Below are 24541 nucleotides of genomic sequence, written 5' to 3'. Positions count from 1 at the left end.
AGTGACCTTTATTAAGTATTTCACCTGTAAGTACAAAACGTAAAAAGCACATTTTTTACATGCATCGTTTATCTACTATTACTACTTTTGAATTCCCTGGAAATGCACAAGAAGGGTTGGCACTTCTTAGACTCATTCATAAAATGTGCTGTTCTAAAACATATATTGATATTCCTGCATGACCAGTGTTCATTCTGCTCCTGTGCGGGTTCAGGGAGTTATGGGCTCACATCAGGTGCAGTCCACATTAGCAATTTTAGCCCTTGTTTTTTCAATTGTACAGTGGTGTAAAATATAGGGCTGAAGTGGTTAACGTATGTTTCATAATATCATAATTTAGATCTGAAAAGTAACTATTAACTAAAGTGTTCTAATAATTCTAGTGGAGTAACAGTAACATTTTTGCCTCTGAAATGTAGACGAGTAGAAGTAAAAGTATTGGAAATTGGAATACTCAAGTAAAGTACAAAGACCTCAACATTGTACTTAAGTACAGTACTTAAGTAAATGTACTTAGTTACTTTCCACCACTGCAATTGTAGCATGGTAGTTGAAAAATTGTCTGTCAGAGTGTGGAAGACCCACATGTTATGTAATACTGTCAACAATTTAAGATACCGTCAGATTAAACTTTGTATACTGTTTTTATATGCTGTTCTCTGGGGGCGACCACACATCTGTTTTTAAATTCCCCCAAGTAGAAATCAATCATCATTAGTCAATGTACCAGAGGCTCTCTGAGTCATCTGACGGAGCCAACTGGCATCAACAGAGATGTTATTGATTCCCTCATTAAGTTGGGGCAAGCGCTTTATAATTACAATCATTATCATCGTGGTTGTGTAATTTTTAAAGATCCAGTTATCCAGTGCCACACTAAAGCATTTAGCCGGCATAAGTGAAAGTGTTTAATCTGCTAATTTGACATTTGTGTGTGTGTGTGTGTGTGTGTGTGTGTGTGTGTGTGTGTGTGTGTGTGTGTGTGTGTGTGTGTGTGTGTGTGTGTGTGTGTGTGTGTGTGTGTGTGTGTGTGTGTGTGTGTGTGTGTGTGTGTGTGTGTGCGTAGGATGACCTGATTGCTCTTAGAAGAGTGGTGAAGTCATTCCTGGCTGTGTGCCAACAGTGTCTGTCCAACGTCAACACACCGGTTAAAGAACAGGTAACGGATCACAGCTCCGCTGCTGTCATGTTTAAGGTCTTCGATCTCATCCGTAGATCAGTGGTTCCCAAACGTTTTAGCTCGAGACCTAAAAGAGTCTCCCCGGGACCCAAACTTGTGAAAATAGCCCATCTACAAGCTCACATTGCGTCGCATTGGGACACGTTGAGAGATTGTAGATCTGCAATTTCTTTATGTATTTATGGAAAAAAAATATTTTTAATTTCTGTTTTTTTTTTTTTTCAAATGTATGTATGTATCTTATATATCTCGCTAATGTATGTATGTATCTTATATATCTCGCTAACACACAGCAGCCATTTGACATACAGTAGTAAGGTGAACACAGGTGTTATTAATGTTCCTTTCAGGCCAGACAGTCAGGGAACTGCTATTGTGTATGTTGGCTCACTGGAAAGGCTCTGCTTCACAACCTGGAACAGAACCTTAATTTGCGTAACTGTTAACCAGTGTTTACCCTATTATTTCATGCCAATATGGCTGCCTTGAAAAAGGGTCTATTGATTAGTGTGAACTTCCTTAGCCAATGAAGTGATTCAATGTAGGTGATTCTGACAGCTGCTCTTAATTGTAGAAGTATGTTCTTTTCTGTCTTCTGAGCTCTTCTCTCTGCTGTCCCAATGAAGCATAAATGTGTGTGAAAATAACCTTTTAGAAAGAATGTCCAACAAATGGCGTAGTTTGCTTTTATAATGACGGTGATGATCCTTGTTTTTCCTATCTCTAGGCACTCAAGCAGTGCATACAGATACGTGAATGTATTGTGTTCTCTCTCCCACACACACACGCACACATACGCTCTGTAATCCTTGTTTTCCTTTGCTCCACTCTCTAGGCGTTCATGTTGTTGTGTGACCTGCTGATGATCTTCAGTCACCAGCTGGTGTCTGGGGGCCGAGAGGGCCTCCAGCCGCTGGTCTTCAACCCGGACAGCACCCTGCAGAACGAACTCCTCAACTTTGTCCTGGACCACGTCTTCATCGACCAGGATGACGAGAATCAGAGCATGGGTGAGAGAATAAATCGAATGGGGGGTGGAATCAGACGTGTGGTTTGTTTGTAGAAAATGGCTGATTTTGTCAGCTTGGTGCACAGATTGTATAATATGTCGCTTTTCTACCCAGGGAGCAAAGCTTAGGCCAGAGCATGAGCATTTCACAACCCAGATTGTTGCCTTTGGGACCAGGCTCATTGCCAGAATATTGCTAGTCTAGTTACAATACTTTGGGACTGAGCTTACAGTTTAAGAAGTCTGAGGGAGAGAGAGAAAGAAGCACCTGAAAGAAAGTTAAGATATAGTTGGAAACAACTGTAATACAACAAAACTATATTAAGTTTATTCTCTCTCCTCTCCTTTGACAATGTTCTTTCCCCTCCATCCTTCTGTCTATAGAGGGAGACGAGGAGGATGAGGCCAATAAGATCGAGGCTCTCCACAAGAGGAGGAACTTACTGGCGGCGTTCAGTAAACTCATCATATACGACATCGTGGACATGCCCGCTGCAGCAGACATCTTCAAGCACTACATGAAGGTGGCTGTCCTATTCATCTACTTACCACACCTTATGCTGTTAACCAGTTTAAACCTGTCCTCCCTATTTTGGGCATGTCATTATAGGAGACAGTTTTGGAAAAGAAGATCCAAAAGTAGCAATAATAGCAGATCACAGTATAAAATGGGTTAAAGGACTTTCTTCTATTTGGGTGGTGTTACAGTCACTTTTACAGGTCTAATTTATCTTGTCCTGTATTTAATGCTAATGATCACATTTCCCAGCAACTACGGTTGAGCAGGCAGTATAAGTTAATGAGCCTTGAAAGAGTTAGCCATCAGATGAAATGAGATTGAATCAGTCAGTTGAACTTACAAGTCTCCTCTTTACCTTCCTTCAGTATTATAACGACTATGGAGACATCATCAAGGAGACCCTCAGTAAGACCAGACAGACAGACAAGATCCTGTGTGCCAAGACTCTCATCCTCAGTCTGCAGCAGGTAAGGAGTGGACTGTACTTGTGTACACACACACACACACACACACACACACACACACACACACACACACACACACACACAAAATATCTCTTTCGACTCGCTTTCCAGTTGGTGTTTCATCGAGTGCATTTACTCTTGAATATGTGTGTGTTGTAGCTGTTTAATGAGCTGCTCCAGGACCAGGGTCCCAACCTGGACCGCACATCGTCTCATGTGAGCGGCATCAAGGAGCTGGCCCGACGCTTCGCTCTCACCTTCGGCCTGGACCAGATCAAAACCAGAGAGGCCGTGGCAACGCTGCACAAGTAAGACTCTGCGTTCGATCTCTGACTCTGTTTGAAACCGCCACTGACTCTCAAGACTCTGTTTTAAGGGTGCACTGATATGGAATCAGCACAAAATATATGCAAAATAAACTACTCACATATTGATTTTTTTTATCGGAAATGCACAAAACATGATTTACAAATGTATTTCATTACTTATAATTTCATTACTTATTACAAGTGTCCACAAATAGTTTTCCAATGCACTCATTAATATTTTGCTTTCAACAAATTGGGATTACTTCACTTGAAAATCCATCAGTTTATAATACAGATTTATTTTTCATGCTTAAATACAGCAAACCTCTCACCATTACAATACACGTCATCCTGTAGTCCAAGCAATCATGCAAATGTGATTAAAAGGCATGTATTTAAATCTGACTAACCTGACCTGCAACGAGCAACTGCACACTGCGCTGAGATGTCGTTAAATATTAATTCGCTGTCTCTCTTGTTGAGCGAGTTTATGCCAATTCCTGGAATACAGCTATTATGACATCATGAATGTCATCCATGTATGTCAGAAGTTTTATTAAATTGGACATTCAAATGGCGTAGTGGACAATTCTTCTTTATATGTACCCTCGCCCCTGATGCACATTGTTCAAATCATCATCAAACGTTAGTGAGACCCTCATCACATATTTATATTTCAGGATTGTTCAAACCATCCTCACATGGTATAGTGAGACCCTCATCTAGTGGTTGTTTTTACTAAAGGAAGGGGCTTGGTCGCACATATTTAAGGGAGACCTATTTATGCATATTTTACGTGTGTGGATGAGGGTCTGTCTGTCTGTCTGTCTGTCTGTCTATGTGTGTCAGCAACTCTCTCTCTCTCTCTGTCTGTGTGTGTGTGTCAGCAAACTGACCACAGCTCAGCTTTTGGTGCCCTCTTCAGACAAGTCCAATATTTAAATTGCTATGTGTTTTTGCTAACCCTCCATGATGTGGTCTCTTCCAGGGATGGAATAGAGTTCGCATTTAAGTACCAGAATCCACGTGGAGGAGAGTATCCTCCCCTCAACCTGGCGTTCCTGGAGGTTCTCAGTGAATTCTCCTCCAAGCTACTGCGCCAGGACAAAAAGACAGTGTAAGTGCTACAGCACTCTGGCCACTTTGTATATCAAGTCTGTGTGTGTTAAAGGTGCTGTAGGTGATGTTTTTTCGTTAAAACTAAAAGTTTATTGTTAAAAGGTTAAAGCCCTATATTCCAATAGCAATGATTACTATCAGAATATAGAGACTAACACTTATTTGAACAAAGAACCGTTAACATACTGCACATGTATTAATGTACATATGTGTTTATGTATGTTTCATGCTTTGTATCTTTTGTTCATGCTTTGTATTTTCTAAAATTCTTTAGCTTATAATGGTGGATAAAATGCTTTCTGTTTTTGTCCTTGATTTTTTATGTTTGTGGACTTTGTGGACATCATCCATACAGTATGTTCAGCGGACTCCCATTACACTGTCCTGTTTAAAAGAAGTAAAAGTGGTCCCTAAAAGAGCTACTTAAAAAACTAAAATACATTTTATATTTCTATCTGTCTCCTCCTCAGCCATTCGTACCTGGAGAAATTCATGTCAGAGTCCATGTCGGAGCGGAGGGAGGACGTGTGGCTGCCGCTCATCTCCTATAGGAACAGTCTACTGACAGGAGGAGACGAGGACCGCATGTCCGTCACCTCCGGCTCCAGCAGCAAGACCGGCTCAGTCCGCAGCAAGAAGGGCCGAACGCCGGCTACACTACACAAGAAACGCATAGAGGGTAGGGAGACCATGCATCTGTATCTGTACACTTGTTTGGCTGTGCAAGAAACTCAAAGAGATGGTTGGGTTATATTCACATGTACACATCAAGGGGCAAACCCCCTTCGCTGGAATTGAAGCTCACTTCCGAGTTCGGGCCCGGCAGATGTCCCTATTTCACCTTCTACTGGTCTCAATATGATATAATCTCAATACAACTGAATGAGGTTTTGGGCTGACTTTATACTTTTTATTACCTTAGTAAACACCTTAGTTTTCATAAACACTTTATGTTTTCAATCGCTAGTTTAAAGTCTTTTTTAAAATCATCATGATATACGTTTACTAAATTATGGTCCCATAGATTTTCTTTAATTATAAAGTAGGGTATGTTTCTGGAGTTTCTACTGGTTCTACGGAGTGAAGTCCCGCACAGCCAGTAGCATGCATTTAGTACCGGATATAGAAAGATGGCGGATTTGAAATCGCTGAAAAACAGGCTTCAAACAGGTCTGTAGAAACCAGGGGCGTGACTTTGTCCATTCATTTTTACGGTCTATGGTATACTCAGCAGGGATTCCGTTAGCCGGTATTTACCGGCCATTGACCGGTAAAATGTTTAATTGGCCGGTAATTATAAACACCACCGGCCACCGTGGCCGGTTGGGAAAAAGCTGTTATTAGGCTATTTTATCATTTAAGCCTATTATTAATATTATTATTTGGATAAAGTAGTTGGCTACAACCATTAAAATCATAATCATTTAAAGTTTTTATCATGATCTGACTGTGTGGTTTAATTCCCAACAGCCTGCTCTGCTGCTGCTGCTGTGCGCTGCAGTTGTAGATTAGCCTATTCGTTGTACGATGGTGTCGCACGTTGAAAATATCAGAGCTACAAGCTCACAGCACGTTGCAACGCGCGGCGTTGTGAGCTTGTATGTCTGCTATTCTTGACACGCCACAACACAGCTGAGAGACACAGCTGTGTCTCCTCCTAATCAGCGCTGAGTAGGGTGGTTCGCTCGGGTGTTGATAAACCGAACCGGGATTTTCCGAGGTGATAGAATCTGAACCAAGCCGGACCCAATTGTTGATAAAGGGACCCGAACACGTGTGGGTCGTATATATTAATTTGTTTATACTGTGCGACGGTGTTGCGCAGGGAAAGGATTGCACCGTAACCGGAGGACTCGCCCCAAAACACCCTCGCCCCCATTTTTCAGGCGGACCAGCGGTTCTTGTATTCTTGTATTTGTTTTACTGAAGATATGGGTAGAAATAGGTTTAGGATTAGGTATAGTTTTACTGAGGTTAAGATTAGGAATAAGGCTAGGTTTAGTTGTAGTTTACTGATATGTTTAGGAATACCAGGTGAATACCGCCGGATTTTCCCCGGGGCGACTGTGTTTTGGGGCGAGCGGGCGTTTTGGTATTCGTTGCACAGCAGTTCACTCATGCCCACTTTATTAATTTCATTTTTGGCAAACGACATCTCTGCATGATATAGTAGATCATATAATTTAGTTATCTATAAAAACAGGAACAGATTGCATCTGTGATGAAGTGGAAAGAAGCGTAGCTCGAACGTAACAAGGTGTAATGATCAGTTGGGTGCATGTATGCAGTGCAATCACGCATGTGCAATTATAATATATGGCCGGTAAATTTATTCTTTGGCCGGTAAAATATAATCCTGCCGGCCATGGTGGCTGGCCCAAAAAATGCCTAGTGGAAACCCTGATACTCAGTGGTGTTTTGGTCGCTACACAGGATACCACGGCGTTCCCCTGGTAAATTTTCACCCCCTAGATTCACGAGCCAAGTATCCAAATGGCTACTTTGCATAACAGGTTTACCGGTGGCGGTGAGCGTGCGAGCGTGTGCATGTGGTGTCACAACGCGTTGTTGTTTATCTGCTATTTTCACCAAATGTTCCCCCCCAGAATAGGGTTAAATAACAGTTAATCCAAGGATGTAAAATGACCACTAAAGGGTGCTATCAGATCTGCTGTTCTGTCATGTAGAGATATTGATTTCCCACTCATCTTCATTGTTGCTGATGCGACATTTCTTTGTGTGTTTCCAGAGGAGAGTAGCGTGGAGGGCTCATGGATGTTGCGTAATGACACGCTACAGACACCAGGGGCGCTGCAGACTCCTCAGCTCACCTCCACCGTGCTCAGAGAGAACAGACCGGCAGAACACATGCCAGACCCCGACTCGGAGCCTGGATCAGAAAACGACTTTGTACACAAGTCAGTATACTGTACATATACACACACACATAGGGCTGTCACGATTGCAAATTTAAGTTGACAATTAATTGTCACGTAGATAATTGCGATAAACGATTTAATTGTGTTTTTGGCATTGAACATTGGAACATATTAATATAATCTTAATTTCTGTTTGCCTTAAAGGCTTCGTAAAGAACAATTGCACAGGGCAGCAATATCAGAAATAGCTGATCTACAAGCTTACGCGTCACAAAGTCAGAAATAGCTCATCTACAAGCTTTCAATGTTGTAAGCTAATACAACACATCACTTCGTGACACGTTGTAAGCTTGTAGGTCTGCTATTTCTGCTATTTTCGGAAAATGTTTGAAAATTAATGAACATTTTTCAACATGGAAAAGATTATGCAAAATAATTGTAAATATCTTAAATAATTGCGATTATGTAATAATTGTGACAGGCCTACATAATCATATACATACACATGAACATGAACATACCTTGTATGTGTGTTTGAATGGAGAACACAGTCATGGTATAGACCAGGGGTCGGCAACCTTTTTGACATGAAGTGCCAAGTTTTCATTTTCTTGATATGGAGTGTGCTATATCACTTTATTAGGTTTAATTATGACACCACATCAAAATGTAATTCGTCCATCTGATTTTGATTGTCCATAGGCTATACATACGACCTTTATTGTTGTCTTCGTCTTTAGAAATATTTTCTTTCACATCAGGATGTAAGGATAATTAGACTAAGAGCAATAACCTCCCAGACTCCCTCCCCAGTCAGAGTTAGGAGTTTGAATGAATGTAGAATTATGTGCAGGATGTCATTTGTATGTAGATGTGAGGGGACTTACTTTAACTGAAACAAAACTTTTTTGGATATTTAATTTGAAAAGAAAACACCTCTCTCACACTTATGCCAGTGTGCCAGTGGTCACCCTCCCCTGTGCCAATGTTGGCATTTGTGCCTAAGGTTACCTACCCCTGGTATAAACACTGATATGATCACTCTACTACACTACTGCTACAATATCAATTTCAATATTCATAGTATTCTCATGATGGTGTTTTGCCCCAGTGCCAAATGTTTGGCACAATGCCCAGCTCACTGGTCATGGTTGTCATTTAATGATATAGTCCAAAGGATTGGCACGCTCAACACACAGGACTTAGATTAATGCCGGGTGCAGAGTTTTAAACCTACTTAATCACAAAAGGAACATCCGCACTCACAAAAGAGTTTCAAAGCTTTAATGCATTGCAGCTAGTGGAGCGGCGTGGTGCGATATATCAGCCTAATCGTTCCCTTTTGTGATTAAAGCGCCAAATTTGGCAGAAGTGTTGATTGATATATTGGGAACAAAACTGGATATTGGGCCATCACAAATTCTCACCCTGGTGGGCGTGGCAGCCATTTTTCAAAATGGCCACCAGCGGTTGATCAAATCTTCCTAGTTTTTGTCCTAGTAGGCCGAAATGTTGCTCAAGTATGCGAGTATGAAGGTGTGTGGGTGTGGTCATGTTAATTACCTAAAAGGGGGCGTTGCAATGGGAGTGGCCTAGATAACAGCTACATTTGGGAGAATTGTTCAAATGGTAATACAAGCGGGACATTTGGTACAAATCATCTTTGGAGATCACGTTTCGATTTAGGAAACCGGGCCACTCATAAATCAAAGATGGCAGCCATTTCTTTTCAAGATGGCCACCAAAAGACTGTATTTTCATTTCTGCATATCTTTACCTATAATTATATGAGGTCAATTACTTTATCATCAATTTAAAAATAAATGGGACCATAATTTCGCAAAACGCATATCATGGTGATTGAAAGAAGACTTTAAACTAACGACTGGAAGCATATATTCATGACGATGTTTATTAAGGTAAGAAAATCAAGTCTAAAGTTCGTCAAAAACCCACCCACTTGAATGGAGAAAACATCTTTCTGACATCAGCAGGGCTAAAACAGCGAACCTACTGGCCATTCATATGAACTTTTACTTCCTACAGGTATATAGACTATTTCAAAGCAGGAAGCTGGGCCCTTGGAGCCCGCAGTACTACTGCAGGTACTGGTGTTAGGTGTGAAGATGAAGATAGAACAATGCTGTGTGGAGCTCAACCAAAGACAGTGTGTTGAAAAGATGGAAGGAGCACTTTGAGGAAACAGATAGAGGAAAGTGTCAGGAGTTATTTGTAACAGAAGTATACCTGTGAGAGGGAAGATGTATAAGACGGGAGGGGGACCAGCCATGATGCTGTACGGCTTGGAAACGGTGGCACTGACGAAAAGACAGGAGGTGGAGGTGGCAGAATTGAGGATGCTACGATTCTCATTAGGAGTGACAAGGAAGGACATCATCAGAAATTATTACATTAGAGGATCAGCCCAGGTGACAAGGTTTAGGGATAAAGCGAGAGAGGCAAGGTTGAGATGGGTTGGACATGTGCAAAGGAGGGATGAGGGGTACATTGGGAAAAGGATGCTGAAGATTTAGCTGCCAGAGGAGAAGAGGAAGGCCAAAGCGGAGGTTTAAGGATGCGTTGAGAGACGACATGCAAGTGGCTGGATTCAATGAGGAAGACACAGAACCAGATTTTGTTTTGCTTTAATCCCTAAGTTTGACTGTGAGCACAGTTGTAGGGCGTGTTTCTGAAAAGTTTTAATTTAGATGGTTATAAATGGTAACTCCTGTTTGAAAATGTTCAAAAACATACTATGGGAGTGCTATTTGGTGATCTGGTGATTGACCTCAAATGATTATAGGCAAAGATATGCAAAAATGCAAAAACAAATTTTGGCGGCCATCTTGAAAAAAGGCTGCCATCTTTGATTTAAGAGTGGCCTGGTTTCCTAAATCAAAGCATGATCTCCAAAGATGATTTGTACCAAATTTCCCGCTTGTATCACCATTTGAACAATTCTCCCAAAATGTTGCTGTTATCTAGGCCACTCCCATTGCAACGCCCCCTTTTAGGTAATTAGCATGAACACACCCACACACCTTCATACTCACATACTTGAGCAACATTTCGGCCTACTAGGACAAAAAATAGGAAGATTTGATCAACCGCTGGTTGCCATTTTGAAAAATGGCTGCCACGCCCACCAGGGTGAGAATTTGTGATGGCCCAATATCCAGATTTGTTCCCAATATATCAATCAACACCTCTACCAAATTTGGCGCTTTAATCACAAAAGGGAACGATTGTCGCGCTACGCCGCCGCACTAAGCAGCAGTCACAAAATGAACACATTTCGGCCCTTCTGGCCTTTGTCAGCGTTTTATTCAAACGCTTTGAAAATAATTTCATGGGTGCGGATGTTCCTGTTGTGATTATGTCATTTAATGATAATCAGCTGCAATTTGATTGCTATCACCTGTTGTTTGCAACAAGAACAGTGTGATTTAGACTAGAATAAGAATGTATGTCATGTTGGTTGTGCTGTGCTGTGCTGTGCAGTCCACAGATGCAGATGTCATGGCTGGGCCAGCAGAAGATGGAGGAGGTGAATCGGAAGGACCGGTCAGGGATGAACTACATCAAATCACGAAGCAACCAGGGGGTCAGACAGACTGTGTAAGTGTGTTTATGTGGCTTTCAAAAGAATGTAGTTATGAAACATAAAATGTTGTACTTTCATGGAATTAATTAACACAGCACCTGGGGGGTAATGAACTCCACTTTATTTGTATAGCCCTCAATCACTGTTACAAAAGGGCACAGGCAAACCGAACAAACGCCCCCTGTCCTTAGACCCTCAATTGGACAAGGAAACCCCTTTCCCCCAAAAAGAAACCTTGGTGGGAAAGGAAAAGCTTGCAGGGCGGACAGGTGTGCAATAAATCAGTGCGTAATATTCACATTTGTTTGTTCATCTGCTCCCCAGACGAGGGCTCATGGAGGATGACGCAGAGCCCATCTTTGAAGATGTGATGATGTCATCGCGAGGTCAGCTGGAGGACATGAACGAGGAGTTTGAGGACACCATGGTCATTGACCTGGTCAGTGACATCACTTTTCTCGTCCACCATCAACCCCTGAAATAGTACGAAAGGAAGCCTGCTGTTGTGCTCTTAGTGCTTCAGCCAGTACAGTGTACAGTATACTGTACCTGCAGGTCCTTTCTCCTCTTCACCTTGTGTTTCCTACCTAACTACACTGTAAAACTGTATAAATCCTCAGTGTTGAATCATTTAGCTATATACTGTATTATCATGGTTTTGCAGTCGCACTTCGCCTCGCAACTCAACTAATAATCATAGTCCTTTGCATAGGACAAAAAGTGCGGCTCACTCATTCGCTCTGCTCACTCTTTTTGACTTTTGTCCTTCCCAGCCACCGTCCAGGAACAGACGTGAGAGAGCGGAGCTGAGACCGGACTTCTTCGACTCTGCGGCGATGATCGAGGACGAGTCGGTGAGTGAAAGCAGATCTGGCAGGGAGTTTGGGCAGGGCTTCCCACTTTAATGTATTGGTTGTTGTTTTATTTTCTTTTTGGAATGTAATCCGAACGTGAGTGCACTGACAAACAAGACAGTACTCATAGAGGCTGGCAATACTGTACTGATGCAATTATAGCATTGCAGAGCATCCAAAATTGTAAGACTCATAATACATAAGACTTCTAGAAGAAACAGAACTTCAAAGTACAGCATGTATTGTTACTCAAATATTTATGGAGATCCATTTATGTAATGGTTAACTCCCCAAACAGATTTTTGACCAGTTTTATGTTTTATATCTTGATGAAAAGTGTTTGCAATGTGTCAGTTGTAGCACAATGCTGTTTGTAGTTAGTAACTGAAGTCACTTGTAATGTCACCACATCAAACTGTTGTTGTCGAAAATGTTGTTTCCATTTAGTGTGCATGTTAAGCTGTTTTCTTTTCCATCAGCTACAAGTTCTGGGATTCAGCCTTTTGGACATGAAAAGTATATGACATCCCCTTTCCTTTGTTATTCCAGGGATTCACCATGCCCATGTTCTGATCTAAGGTGGGTGGAAAGGCAGCATTCCTGACACCAGGACCTGAATCAGGAGAGATTTGGGGGAGGGGGGGGGTATTGGATTGTCTACTCTGAACCACCTGTCAATCAAACTTTTAAGACAAAGAAACCCCCTACAACATCAATGAAGAATCTCTTTATTTAACACCTAAGGGGAGGACGATCGCGGAGCAGTATCAGCAACAGGATATGGGATCAGTCAGAATTTCCCCCCTCGAGCTGTCGGCGAGGATGGTCTCACTTCAGGCCAGCCAGAAGAGCCAGTCCAGCCCTCGGAAGACCTTACCGATTCCAAACCATGACTATCAGAAACTGAGCGAGGGTCGCTTCCTTGTACGCCTTCCTCCAGCCCTTCTCTTCCTCCTTTAGCCCATCCCATCGGTTTAGCTCTGTTAGCGATAGTTCTGATTAGCACTCAGGCTAATACCGCCGTTGTCCGAAGGGCACTTGCGTCCTGTTTTACAGTCCCCTGTTCCACAGATGTACAGTTGTTAGTTCCGCTTCCCCCCTTTACACAGCACAGAGCAGCGTAACGCACTGTACAGTCCCCCCTCCGTCCCAACTACCCCTTGTTTGGTGTCCCACTCACATCCGTCGGGTTTCTTTAAACCCAGACAGGATTTCAATATTAAATGTTTTAAATCTTTGCTCTTATACCCCCCTCTGTTTGTTTTGTATCTGATTCCCTGTCTGTGGTGGTGATGATGATGATAGTGGTGGTGTGTGATGTGTATACTGTGTTGGTTATGACGGTTGGATAGCTGTGTACACACACACACACCCCCCCTCAAAAGTGATTGGTTTTACACTGCTGTGGAGGAAGTGATGTAATTATGTTGTGCGTGACGTCAAAGAAAGGCAAGCGTTGCCATTCGACAGTTGTGTGACACGGAGGTAGTGAGCCCAAACTTCAGACCTTTAGCCCCACCCCCCTCTCAGAACTCAGAAATACATACTGTACACACGCCACCAAATCAGCTTTTTGGCGTAAAAAGTTGGGGGTTGACGAAAAAAAGATAATAAACATATTTTGAATTCTGTAGCTTTAGTACAAAAGTTTTAAATCCAAGTGTGTTTTTTGTTTGTTTTTGTCTGATGTTTGTACAGCTTTCTTGAATATGTATCTCGTTGCCAAATTGTGGCCTACATACAGTATATACCGGTACCCTCCCTCCCTCTGTAACTCATATCTGAAGGTTAGAAAAGCCTAGACTGTTGCTATGGGATACCAGCTAAAGCGCTGTATGGTTTGATTGTAATTGTTTGACAGTTTGTTGCAGCCAACTAGGCTTGTTCAATAACAAGACCGCTGATGTTCCAGGTCAAATCAATGTTGTGTAAATCGCAAACCTACAAACATGGTTACACAATCAAACAATGCAGCTGCAGATTCATTGCTGACTTCATATCTGTTCATATCCAGTACAGCAGTGGATCTGTATGGCTATGTTGTCTGATTGGTCAGTAGGTTTGTATGCGTTCAACATTCAAGGTTCATGGTTCAAGGTTCAGGGTTCTTTGCGTCAGGTCATTTATGTCACAACTGTAAGCTGGTTGGTCGGTCAAATCAATCATGCACAAGTTTTCCCATTGGCTGGTTTGGCAGTCCTTCTGTAAATACGAGAGGCAATTGGCTCTTTATGCGGCGCAATTGACATAACCTGCCCTTAAATGCTCTAAAAGCCTGTTTTTTGTTTTTGTTTTTTCTGTGAACTTAAATTCTTTTTAATAAAATTAATTCTGTAATCGAGTTGTGGACCAGAGTGCATTGGGCATATTTTACATGTTTTTATAACATTCACTTTTTCATAATCATAGTGCACTTCACCTTAATGAAAGGACACCATCATCACAATTTAATTGGCAGCTTGGCGCGCAGCGATGCCTGGACCCTCCTTTGAATTGACAGCTTTCAGGTAAGGTTCCATTATTCACCAATATTTGTTCCCCAGATATGAAATGTACTGTAGTAGGCCTAGGATCTTAACTCATCTACCAGCCAACACTGCATCATTATAAAAGATGAATATGAAGTACAGACTGTTTGATTTGTTTGAATGGAAGTTGTAAAATCAACAAAGGCCTATCTGTGCTCCCATACAAAATATGCCAACGTCGACAAAACCGTGCAAAATGTGCCATGCATGCATGCTACACTTTATCAAGACTCGTAACTTTGCACACAGACAACTGGTCACTGGAAAACATTTTATTCATAAATCGTTTTAGAACTCAATTAAAAACTACAACAGGGCTGCTGCATTCATAGAGGTAAAGAAAAGGGGTAACAGTATAGAGATCACAAGATTTATTTTACAAATGGCAGCGGACTGCCACTGAGAAAAGGCACAGTTCAAATGAGTGAGTGACATTTCTCTGACCTATACAGATGATTCAATGTAGCCCATACGGTATGCTATTTGATGGATACTTTATATACAGTACTGTAGTTCTGAACATTGACAGTGAAATCCCAGAAACTATATTTAATTTTTAAACAGACCGCACATAACATGTTGACAATACGTTTAATAGACTGGTGTATTTTAACCGTATATGAATTTATTTAATGGTCAGTATGTGTTTTCACACAATGTAGTTCACTATGATGTTATAGCTTAACAGTATGACAAATGTGGCTACTATTTTTACTTTCCCTCAGTCATAGTGAAATGCAAGTCAAGGAGAGGTCCAGGGCACTATGCATAGCATTTTCTAATTACTTTATTGCTGTCATCTCAGTGGGAACCTTCTAATGCTAATTTGCTCCGTAGAGTGAGGAGATAATGAGTGTCACTTCCATGGCAGCAGAGCGGAAATAAATATGCCAGCAGAGAAATGCACAGGAATGCACTCATTGTTATCCAATTTATTCCGAGAAAATCCTACCCAATGGTCCTTTTATTGAGTGTGTTCGGTGACTGGACAAGGGTGTGATTTAGAGAGGAATATTGGCGTGCTTCTTCCAGGGGTTGTCCTGTTTCTTGCTGGCCAGTACTGCGAGATCTCTACAGATCCTCTTACGAGTGGTCGATGGCTCAATGATGTCATCCACAAAGCCTGAAACATGGACAAAAACACCATGACTCAGAGGGTGTGTGAGATGTGCCTTGCAATGTTTACCAAGAATCTTTATGGGGTGATTTTCAAGGGGAATAAAGAGATGCTCCCCTCCTACTCATTTAACTCTGGGAGTGTACAAAATATAACCAAATTACATTTGTATACTTTCAGGCGACTTACAAATCTGTAAATTAACACTGATTTTACTACTGTGTAGAGAGACATTTCTCTCTACACAGAAGTTTCATTCTAAAATGAACAATCCATTTGAATTGACAACTTTATCAAATGATCACTGGTTACTATTACACCTACAAGTCTCAATGAGACCCCTGATTACAAAAATGGACATGTTTTTTTAAGGTTAAACTGATCTGTATTTCAGAAATAGTGACAGAAATTTCAGGTTGCAGCTTTTCTCTGCTTCAAAATGGCTATAGCCTATGTCATCTTCAAAGGAAACTTCACTTGACAGTTGAGTAGAGTACAAACACAAGACATTGAGAGGGAGGATAGCTGACCTCTGACAGCGGCAGGGAAAGGGTTAGCAAACTTCTCCACGTATTCAGCCTCCGCCTCTGCCTGGTTCTCCTTCCCTCTGAAGATGATCTGAACAGCACCCTGAGAGAGAAACGGACACATTCATGTCATGCACATCGATCAAAACAAATAAGACTAATCTAATCAGGGAGCTGGGGGGAGACTGTATGTGTGTGCGTGCGTGTGTGCGCGTACCTTGGCGCCCATGACAGCAACCTCAGCACTGGGCCAGGCATAGTTTACATCGCCTCTCAAATGCTTAGAGCTCATGACGTCGTAAGCTCCTCCGTATGCCTGGAAAACACATGTGCAGATCAAATAAACATGCATAAAAGCCTGCGCACAAAAACATATACAGTATTATGTATGAGCATATTCTCTTTCAAGAAGATCAGTAGGAAGTAGTTATCCTTGGCGTATTTCTGTACTAAGTAAAGCTCAGACCTGTAAACTCTGATGGGGGGACCGGGGCATGGCTTGATAATCTACCCTGGCAAATGTACAGCTAAAACTGACTAATTTACTGATACAGAACCATATATAGGCTATATATTATCGCTGTCGGTTGGAAACCTTTTTAAAACAATTTTAAATAGTGAAAATAGCCAATCTACAAGCTATAATTATTCATTTTAAATAGTGAAAAATGAATGAAGTCCAATCACATTTCATTTTAATGAAAATAACTTGTGGGGAAAGTGCATAAAATCTCGAATCTGTGAATGCGCATGTGATTCATGTGACCCCTAATGACCCCTGTGACAAATATTGAGACCAATATGACTTTGTACAAATATTGGTAATTTGCCAATACATTATTTTGTGAAATAAATGAGTTATATTTCACTAATAGTTATACTATTTTTGTAATATATTAAAATCAAATCATCATTAACCTTAAATTAATTATTTCCGTGGGCTTAGAAATCATTGTTTTATTTGATGGCATTTGGCCTTTGTGCCCTTAAACAATTGCCAACACCAAAGGCCAAGTGGCCTTACCCCTAAAATGACGAAAATCCAGGCCTGCTCCCCACCACCCATCTCCCCCACCTTTCCAGAGTTAAAATCTCTTGGATCTACACGATTCACATGGATGGCATATTTTTATTCAGATGGGCAAATTTCACAGAAAGGCAGCGAGTTTGCAGGTCTGAAAGCTGAGAGAGAGCTGGCCTAAGTGAGGAACAGGAACAAGGCAATGGTGTTATATGATCCCACTCGAGCCGGTGCAAACAATGGGGGTTTGGCACATGAAATCTGAGTTGACATACAGTATCAATACCTATGTCCTTTGACTTTTTGCCACTTAAAAACCACACGTACCTTCCTGGTGATGATGGTGATTTTAGGGACAGTGGCCTCTGCAAAAGCAAATAGGAGCTTGGCCCCATGTCTGATGATGCCTCCGTACTCCTGAGAAGTACCTGAGAATGAAACGGGTAAAGTTTAAGAGTGTGTGTGTGGGTGTGGACATACCCACACAAGCGATAGAGAAATTATATGTGGAAGTGAGTGTTTACCTGGCAGGAACCCAGGCACATCCACAAAGGTGATAATGGGGATGTTGAAAGCATCACAGAAGCGCACAAAACGGGCTCCTTTCACTGAGGAGTTGATGTCCAAACAGCCTGGATATCAGAGCACAGAGATGAGACAGAGAACAAGACTAGACTTCTATTATACATGACATAATGGAAAGTCAAATAGAAAATAACAGCCAGTGATGCTGTTGCTCCCCTCTCATTCTCACCAACCGCCTTTCTCTCCTCCGCCCCTCTACTCACCAGATGCCACTTTGGGCTGGTTACCCACAATGCCCACGGTGCGTCCATTCATGCGAGCGAATCCCACCACAATGTTCTTGGCATAATTGGGCATGATCTCAAAGAAGTTCCTTTCATCCACGATCTAAAGAGTCGTGTCAAGAAAGAAGAAAACTTCTTGAGCTTGTATATCTGCCATTTTAGGCACGTGACACCATCGCACGACAGAGAATAAATAACGCATTAGCCCACTGTCTACGACATAACTGCTGGCTTTAAAATGGCCGAGAATGGTCTGTGAAGAAAATATTGATTTATGAACACAATTTAAACATCCCGTTAAAATAGGTAGCTCAAATTGTGCAATCTGATTGGTTGATAGGTGTGATATAATGAAGATATGTGTGTGAGAAGTGTCTGTATTAGAGATGGCCTGCGCCTTTGACCCTAGTCTAGAGGAAGCTTTTATGACCAAGGTCATTAACTACCAACCACTTCTACATACCATCTCAGAGCTGGGCTATAGGTGCAGACTATTTGTTTTTATATTTGGTTGTTGGGGGGTTTCAACAACTTGGGATGCCCAAAAAGGAGGCAAAAAGGCTGGCAAAGTAATGTGCTGTCTCTGCTAGAATTGGCAGATGCCATATATGGCGGAGATGCTGTTACTTATACCCATAGAGTACTGAGGGACATGTATCATGAAGACATATGCCAGGATTTTGTGAATGTAATCTTACTGCACCTATAATATGTGTCCTTGTATGCTCTCCTTTGTGTGGACATACAGTACATAAATGGTTAAAATGTGTGTGTGAGTTGAATGAGAGTGAGGGAGACATACCGCCTGGATGATGTCCAGCATGTCATAGGCTTTAGTCGACTCTGAAGGGACAATGTTGTCCAGGCCAGGTACCAGACGTTCACTAGAAACAGGAAGTGAAGAGGTAAGAGATACAATTGAGTCAAATGATTGAGTATAAGTCAACACACATCCATGCAAACAGGGAATTGGTTTATCTGTAGAGAACAAGCCGTGTGATTGGACACCTGGGGTCATGGCACTCAGTGACAGGGGACGGGTCCTTGTTGCTAAGAGGCAGGAAGTTGAAGAAATCTCTTAGGTTGAGCAGAGCGTCAATGTCATTCTCAAATGCACGGTGGGCCACACCTGACAAAGGGATTACATTTTAAAAGGCTATTAACAACTATTAACTAATTCCCACTCAGCCCAACTTATAGATATTTTTGGAGAGTTTGAAGTTGATTGGTCAAATGTTGCACGAGTTATGCATGAGTGACACAGACGCACTCGCACACACACCCTGTGAATTTTATAGATAGATGTATCTAGCGTTAACATGGTCTAACTGAGATTGACACTTTTTTAAGTCCCTTGGAGTGCTTCCACTGCTATCTTTTCCAGATTGCTCAACATAGATTCTCCTGTACATTTGAATACTAAATTAAATGGTCATGTGGCTTAAACAGGAGAAATATTGCTCAGCGTGAATCTTACTTTGATTAAATAAAACAAAAGTTTCAAAATGGAGGGACTGACCAGACACGGCAGTGTGTGTTTTGGCGCCTCCCAGCTCCTCCTGGGTTACATCCTCATTGGTGACGGACTTCACAACGTCAGGCCCTGTGATGAACAGGTATGATGTGTCCTACACAAACACACACAGCAAATGCATACTCTTGTAGCATGACAAAATACTCTAAAAAGTTTAAGAAGCATGCACGGTAAAAAAAATCCTCAGGGTTCATTTAACTCTGAGAGTGTACATATGTGTACACTCTTGGGGCTACAAATGGAAAAATGAACACTGAGGATTTTACTGTGTAATTTAATGTAATGTACTAGCATTTATGCAAGACCTTGACCATGAAGGTGAAGTCTGTCAGAGCAGGGGAGTAGACGGCCCCACCAGCACAGGGACCCATGATGAGGGAGATCTGAGGGACCACACCTGAAGCCATCACATTCCTCTGGAGACACAAGAGAATGGTTGCCATTCATAAAGAAATTTCTCCGCCAACTTGTTTTCTCCAAATTCTCCAGAACCTGCCCTGGGCCCATCCCTCAGAGCAGTGCCAATGTCTACGACACAAGTACATGATGCACGTCAGCCCGGACAGCTGACAGTTGTTGAATTAAAGTGGTGGCTGTGTTGTCCAAAGACCAAGAGTGTTAACACACTAGAGCTTGTCCAAATGTAGGTGTTACTATTAAGCGTGCAAATGTTGTCTACCGACATGCACATGCATCACTTTGGGAAGGGCTATGAGGACTCGGGCTAGCCAGATGATGATGTCAAACTGTCTTTATGAATCTCTGATATTATAGGAAGTGAGATCTGGGGGGGTTGCCACTTTGATCTAGTTGCGTGGTAGCGCCAATGCTTCAAGCCACACAGATTCTGATTGAGCAGACCATACAGATATAGAGTATGGCTTGATCTTGTGAGGTTACTGGTGAACATCCATAATTTATAGACAGGCCGGTGCTCTTTGCAAAGTGAATAACCTCCTCTTTGTTTGCTGTACCCACCAGAAAGATATCTGCATATCCAGCCAGAGACTCCACACCTTCCTGTATCCTAGCTCCTCCAGAGTCATTCAGTCCAATGACTGGAGCTCCCACCATCATGGCCTGGTCCATGATCTACCCAAGACAGATGAGGTTATACTACATGCAAATCCAAAACGTCTAGGACCGTGAGGTAGGTACAACAGAAACGACAACCATACAACATTACCCAGTACCACTTCCTCCATTTCCATTACTGCATTGTCCCCACACACCCACAGCCTTACCTTACAGACCTTCTGTGCATGCGCTCCAGAAAGACTGCCTCCAAATACTGTGAAGTCCTGAGAGAGAAAAAAAGGTAGGGATAGAGGAAATGTTGAAATGGAATATTGATGTCTTGTTTCAATAATGTGGGATCATCCAATATTTAATGATGTGCTGCACCTGACTGAAGACATAGACCAGCCTGCCGTTGATCCTTCCCTGTCCTGTCACAACGCTGTCACCTGGGAACTAGAAGAGAGGAGCACATATAGTTACATCGGATTGCTAATGTATTTTAAACTTGGATTAATTTATGAAGTGATGGGTCTAGCTCAAAATAACCTCTGGGGAAAAGATTGATTACAAATGACAAAATCCAAAATTCTAACATAATGATTATGTAGAAAATGTGAACAGATGCAAAAAATGAAAATGAAGCCAGTGATTAACCCATTAAAACTGGGAAAGCATCAGAGTCATTTTAGATTTTAGCGTTGGCTATTTTAAAAAAATAGCAGATATACAAGCTCACAGCGCATCACTTCGTGCTGCGCTGCGAGCTTGTACATTTGCTATTTTTGAAAAATCTTGAATAATTTTGAATTACGAAAACGTTTTAGAACTACTGATTTAGAAGCCATTTGTAGAATCTGCCTCAGGTCTTAGGGACGCATTTAAAATGTTTATACTATTGGAATCTTACAGAGATGCCTATAATAAACGATCAGCATTTGTTTTATTTTCTCCTACCTACTGTTGGTGTGAATATAAAAAAAATATGGTTTATGGTGGTTGGGGGGGGGGTCCTCCTGTGTTGTGTGTAGTGGTGGGAATAAAAGTTTATTTCAGTGAACGAATGATTTCGTTCACGTTCACGGCAATGATTCGTTCAAATGATTCGTTCACATTCTCGCTCAGTAGCGCTATTTTATAGCGTTCAAAATTTACTCGAGTAAAAGTACAAAAGTATTGGCATCAAAATATACTTAAAATACCAAAAGTAAAAGTACTAACATATTTGAAAATAGCCGATCTACAAGCTCACAACGCGAGCTTGTAGATCTGCTATTTTCAAATAGCCTAGGTATAAAATAGGGCTAAAGTGGTTAATGTATGTTTTATAATGTGTGTAAAACACCATCGCAGGAGCAGTTTTTTTTTTTACGTTGTGCGTAACAGTGAACGTAACAGTTTCAGAAAGTGAACAAGCTCGTTGGCGGCAAATGAACTAGTTCTTTTGAACGAATCGATCGTGAACGACACATCACTAGTTGTGTGTACCTTGTTACGGTCCTGCTCCATTCCAAAGTCTGAGCAGCGATGCTCTACGAACATGTCATACTCTACAAAGGAGTCTGGATCCAGGAGTAGCTCCACTCGCTCCCTGGCTGTCAGCTTACCCTGCAGGTTGCAACAGATACAGACAACTCTTATATAACCATTCTTTTTTACATAATGAGCATAGCCAGTTGATGAATGATGAAACAGGGCTGGGCAAAATCGAATATTATATTCTTGAGCAAATACCTCTTATCGATATCGGGATGATTACTGGTGCTGTCAGAAAATATGTACTCAATGAGATTTTTCATAAATAATCATCAGTAATGTCTATGTAATAACAGTGGATAAACTAAAGGCAAATAATAGAAGAACAGTCCGGTAAGTTCAGAGAATTACATCACTACCGTAATGCAGCTTTTAAAATACAACACTTATACAAGACTACATCCATCATATCCCAATATCCCAAATCCAATACAATATCTATCTAGTCTCATCACAATATCGATATATCTTGATATTGCCTTGCCCTTGTTTATTGGGTGTACAGTGGCAAGTATGGAAGAGGTAGATATGGAGTAGGTCAACTCCAAGCACATGGGACTTGTTACTTTAAACCAGGGGTCTTCAACGTTCTCAGGCCAAGGACCCCCTAGCTGAGTGAGAGATGAAGCAGGGACCCCCTCTATATTGTATAAAATTGTGTTTCAGATTAAACTTTTTTGGTTTACTTGGTCTGCTCTTTTTTCGCTCTACACCAAGCCTCTTTGCCAAAAAATAGCAGATCTACAAGCTCACAACGCCTCGCAGTAAAGTTTTCCTCAGAAAAAGGGATGCTATGGTTCAAGTGATAAAAAAAAAATCATTTCACACAAAGATTTGGCGGACCCCCTGTAGTAGCTCTGAGGACCCCCTAGGGGTCCCGGACCCCCTGTTGAAGACCATTGCTTTAAACTGTATAGCATACAGGGGCTAGCCTGGCTCCAGGCCCCAAATTGCAAGCCTTGCCCATTTAAAAAATATGTTTGTGAAACTTTAATGGAAATTCGGGCCGAGTGTCAGGCTCTGCAGGGGCTAGACTGGGTGACCTTTTCGGGCATGTATAATCTACTTTTCCAAGACTGGGGACTGGGGAGATCTACTGTACCATCATCACCAACATGATGAGATTTTGTTAGACATGACATTTAACCCACGTTTTCCCCCTGTAAACACTGTGATCTGACAATACAATTCAGTTGAAGTTTAAAAAAGACGGTTGCCCAACTTGCCCACCTCCGAGTGTGCCCATCTTAATGCACCCAGCCATGGTTACTGTTACACCACTGTTCATGCAAAGGCTGCCAGCCTGCCAGCTAACTCCGTCTCCTACTGTCATTTGAGAGAGAGAGTGTGTGTGTGTGTGTGTGTGTGTGTGTGTGTGTGTGTGTGTGTGTGTGTGTGTGTGTGTGTGTGTGTGTGTGTGTGTGTGTGTGTGTGTGTGTGTTACTGTCATTTGAGTGCTGGTGGTATGTCTGGTCAGGTGTTAGCCCCATTTAGTCAGGTGTGTGTGTGTGTGTGTGTGTGTGTGTGTGTGTGTGTGTGTGTGTGTGTGTGTGTGTGTGTGTGTGTTACTGTCATTTGAGTGCTGGTGGTATGTCAGGTCAGGTGTGCGTGTGTATGTTTTACAGTAGCAGGGGGTGTCATGTGTGTTTACCCTCTTGTGCTGTGCATCAATCCTCTGCTGACCTCCCCCGACCAGCGCCGCCTTCCGTTTCTTGTCAATCCTCTCCTGCACGGTGAGGGGGCTGGCGGCAGCATACCACCGGCGGCAGCTCGTGTGCGGCGGCCGCACCGACGCGATGACTGCACCGTGTCTCACCTGTGGTGCCAGACTCCTGAACGATGCCCTCAGCCCACTGATCAGCCCGCAGCTGCTTCGTGCCACCGTGAACGCCGCCATTGCTGTGTGTGAGCTGAGTTTGCGCTAGGCGAAGAGTTGCCACGTCCGCTTTTTATAAGCCGCTTTGGTAGTTGCGCCGCGGGTTGCAGTTTTAATTTGTGCTCATATGGTTGCTTCTTTTGGGCTTGTTTTCCCAGACCTGGTTGCTTATTTCTCTCACAAAATCTGGCAACGCTGGTGAGCAGTAGGAGGAGGTGCCTGAAAGACAGAGGCTTTGGCCAATCGCACACGCGAACGGCTCCTTGCAACCAATCACTATGAGAAGATTTCCGGAGTGGGCCGGACGTGACAGCGAAGGTGGGTTGTCTTGTAGTTTACTGTTTGTAATCTGAATGTCACGCGAGTGAACTACACTTCCCAAGATGTGATAATAAATCTAGTACAAATTAGATTGACTCTGTTTCTTTTTCATTCCGCCAGAGCGCGTCACTCTTGTCTCATTCTTAGTTGACATTGACAATGCATCATTGTAACAGAAATGTAAGTATTGAAGTGATATTTCACTTTCAAATAAAATTAAAATAAGAAATAATGGAAAAATAAATGGAAAAATCACGGCCCCCTCACGCATTAGAAGGTCCTTCTACTGCGTGAGGGGCTGTGATTTTCCCATTACTT

General features: G+C 42.1%; 2 protein-coding genes across 2 annotated transcripts in view; one reads left to right on the top strand and one right to left on the bottom strand.

The window, feature by feature from the left end:
* The window catches only part of stag1a (STAG1 cohesin complex component a), a 62542-nt gene extending 48264 nt beyond the window's left edge, over window positions 1-14278 (top strand). Inside the window, exons 21-32 of the mRNA XM_084045771.1 lie at window positions 1067-1159; window positions 2016-2190; window positions 2574-2713; window positions 3075-3176; window positions 3333-3481; window positions 4470-4598; window positions 5071-5279; window positions 7350-7518; window positions 10981-11097; window positions 11408-11522; window positions 11857-11937; window positions 12487-14278. Of these exons, the coding sequence (XP_083901897.1) occupies window positions 1067-1159; window positions 2016-2190; window positions 2574-2713; window positions 3075-3176; window positions 3333-3481; window positions 4470-4598; window positions 5071-5279; window positions 7350-7518; window positions 10981-11097; window positions 11408-11522; window positions 11857-11937; window positions 12487-12510 (1503 nt within the window). The 3' untranslated portion in view covers window positions 12511-14278. The remainder of the gene's footprint in view (window positions 1-1066; window positions 1160-2015; window positions 2191-2573; window positions 2714-3074; window positions 3177-3332; window positions 3482-4469; window positions 4599-5070; window positions 5280-7349; window positions 7519-10980; window positions 11098-11407; window positions 11523-11856; window positions 11938-12486) is intronic.
* Window positions 14279-15072: 794 nt separating this feature from the next.
* Window positions 15073-24459, bottom strand: pccb (propionyl-CoA carboxylase subunit beta). The gene is made up of 15 exons (XM_084044017.1): window positions 23678-24459; window positions 21979-22098; window positions 20878-20946; window positions 20718-20774; window positions 20452-20565; window positions 19779-19889; window positions 19459-19567; window positions 18948-19068; window positions 18742-18823; window positions 17919-18042; window positions 17655-17762; window positions 17458-17558; window positions 16327-16425; window positions 16113-16212; window positions 15073-15588 (listed from the first exon to the last, which is right to left on the bottom strand). Exons 1-15 carry the CDS (start codon window positions 23921-23923, stop codon window positions 15467-15469), a joined length of 1683 nt encoding a protein of 560 aa, XP_083900143.1. The 5' UTR covers window positions 23924-24459; the 3' UTR covers window positions 15073-15466.
* Between the last annotated feature and the right edge of the window lie 82 nt (window positions 24460-24541).

This window comes from Gymnoscopelus microlampas (genome assembly GCF_963454915.1).
Source record: "Gymnoscopelus microlampas genome assembly, chromosome: 20".
NCBI lineage: Eukaryota > Metazoa > Chordata > Actinopteri > Myctophiformes > Myctophidae > Gymnoscopelus > Gymnoscopelus microlampas.
This window is presented reverse-complemented; position numbering and strand designations above follow the sequence as displayed.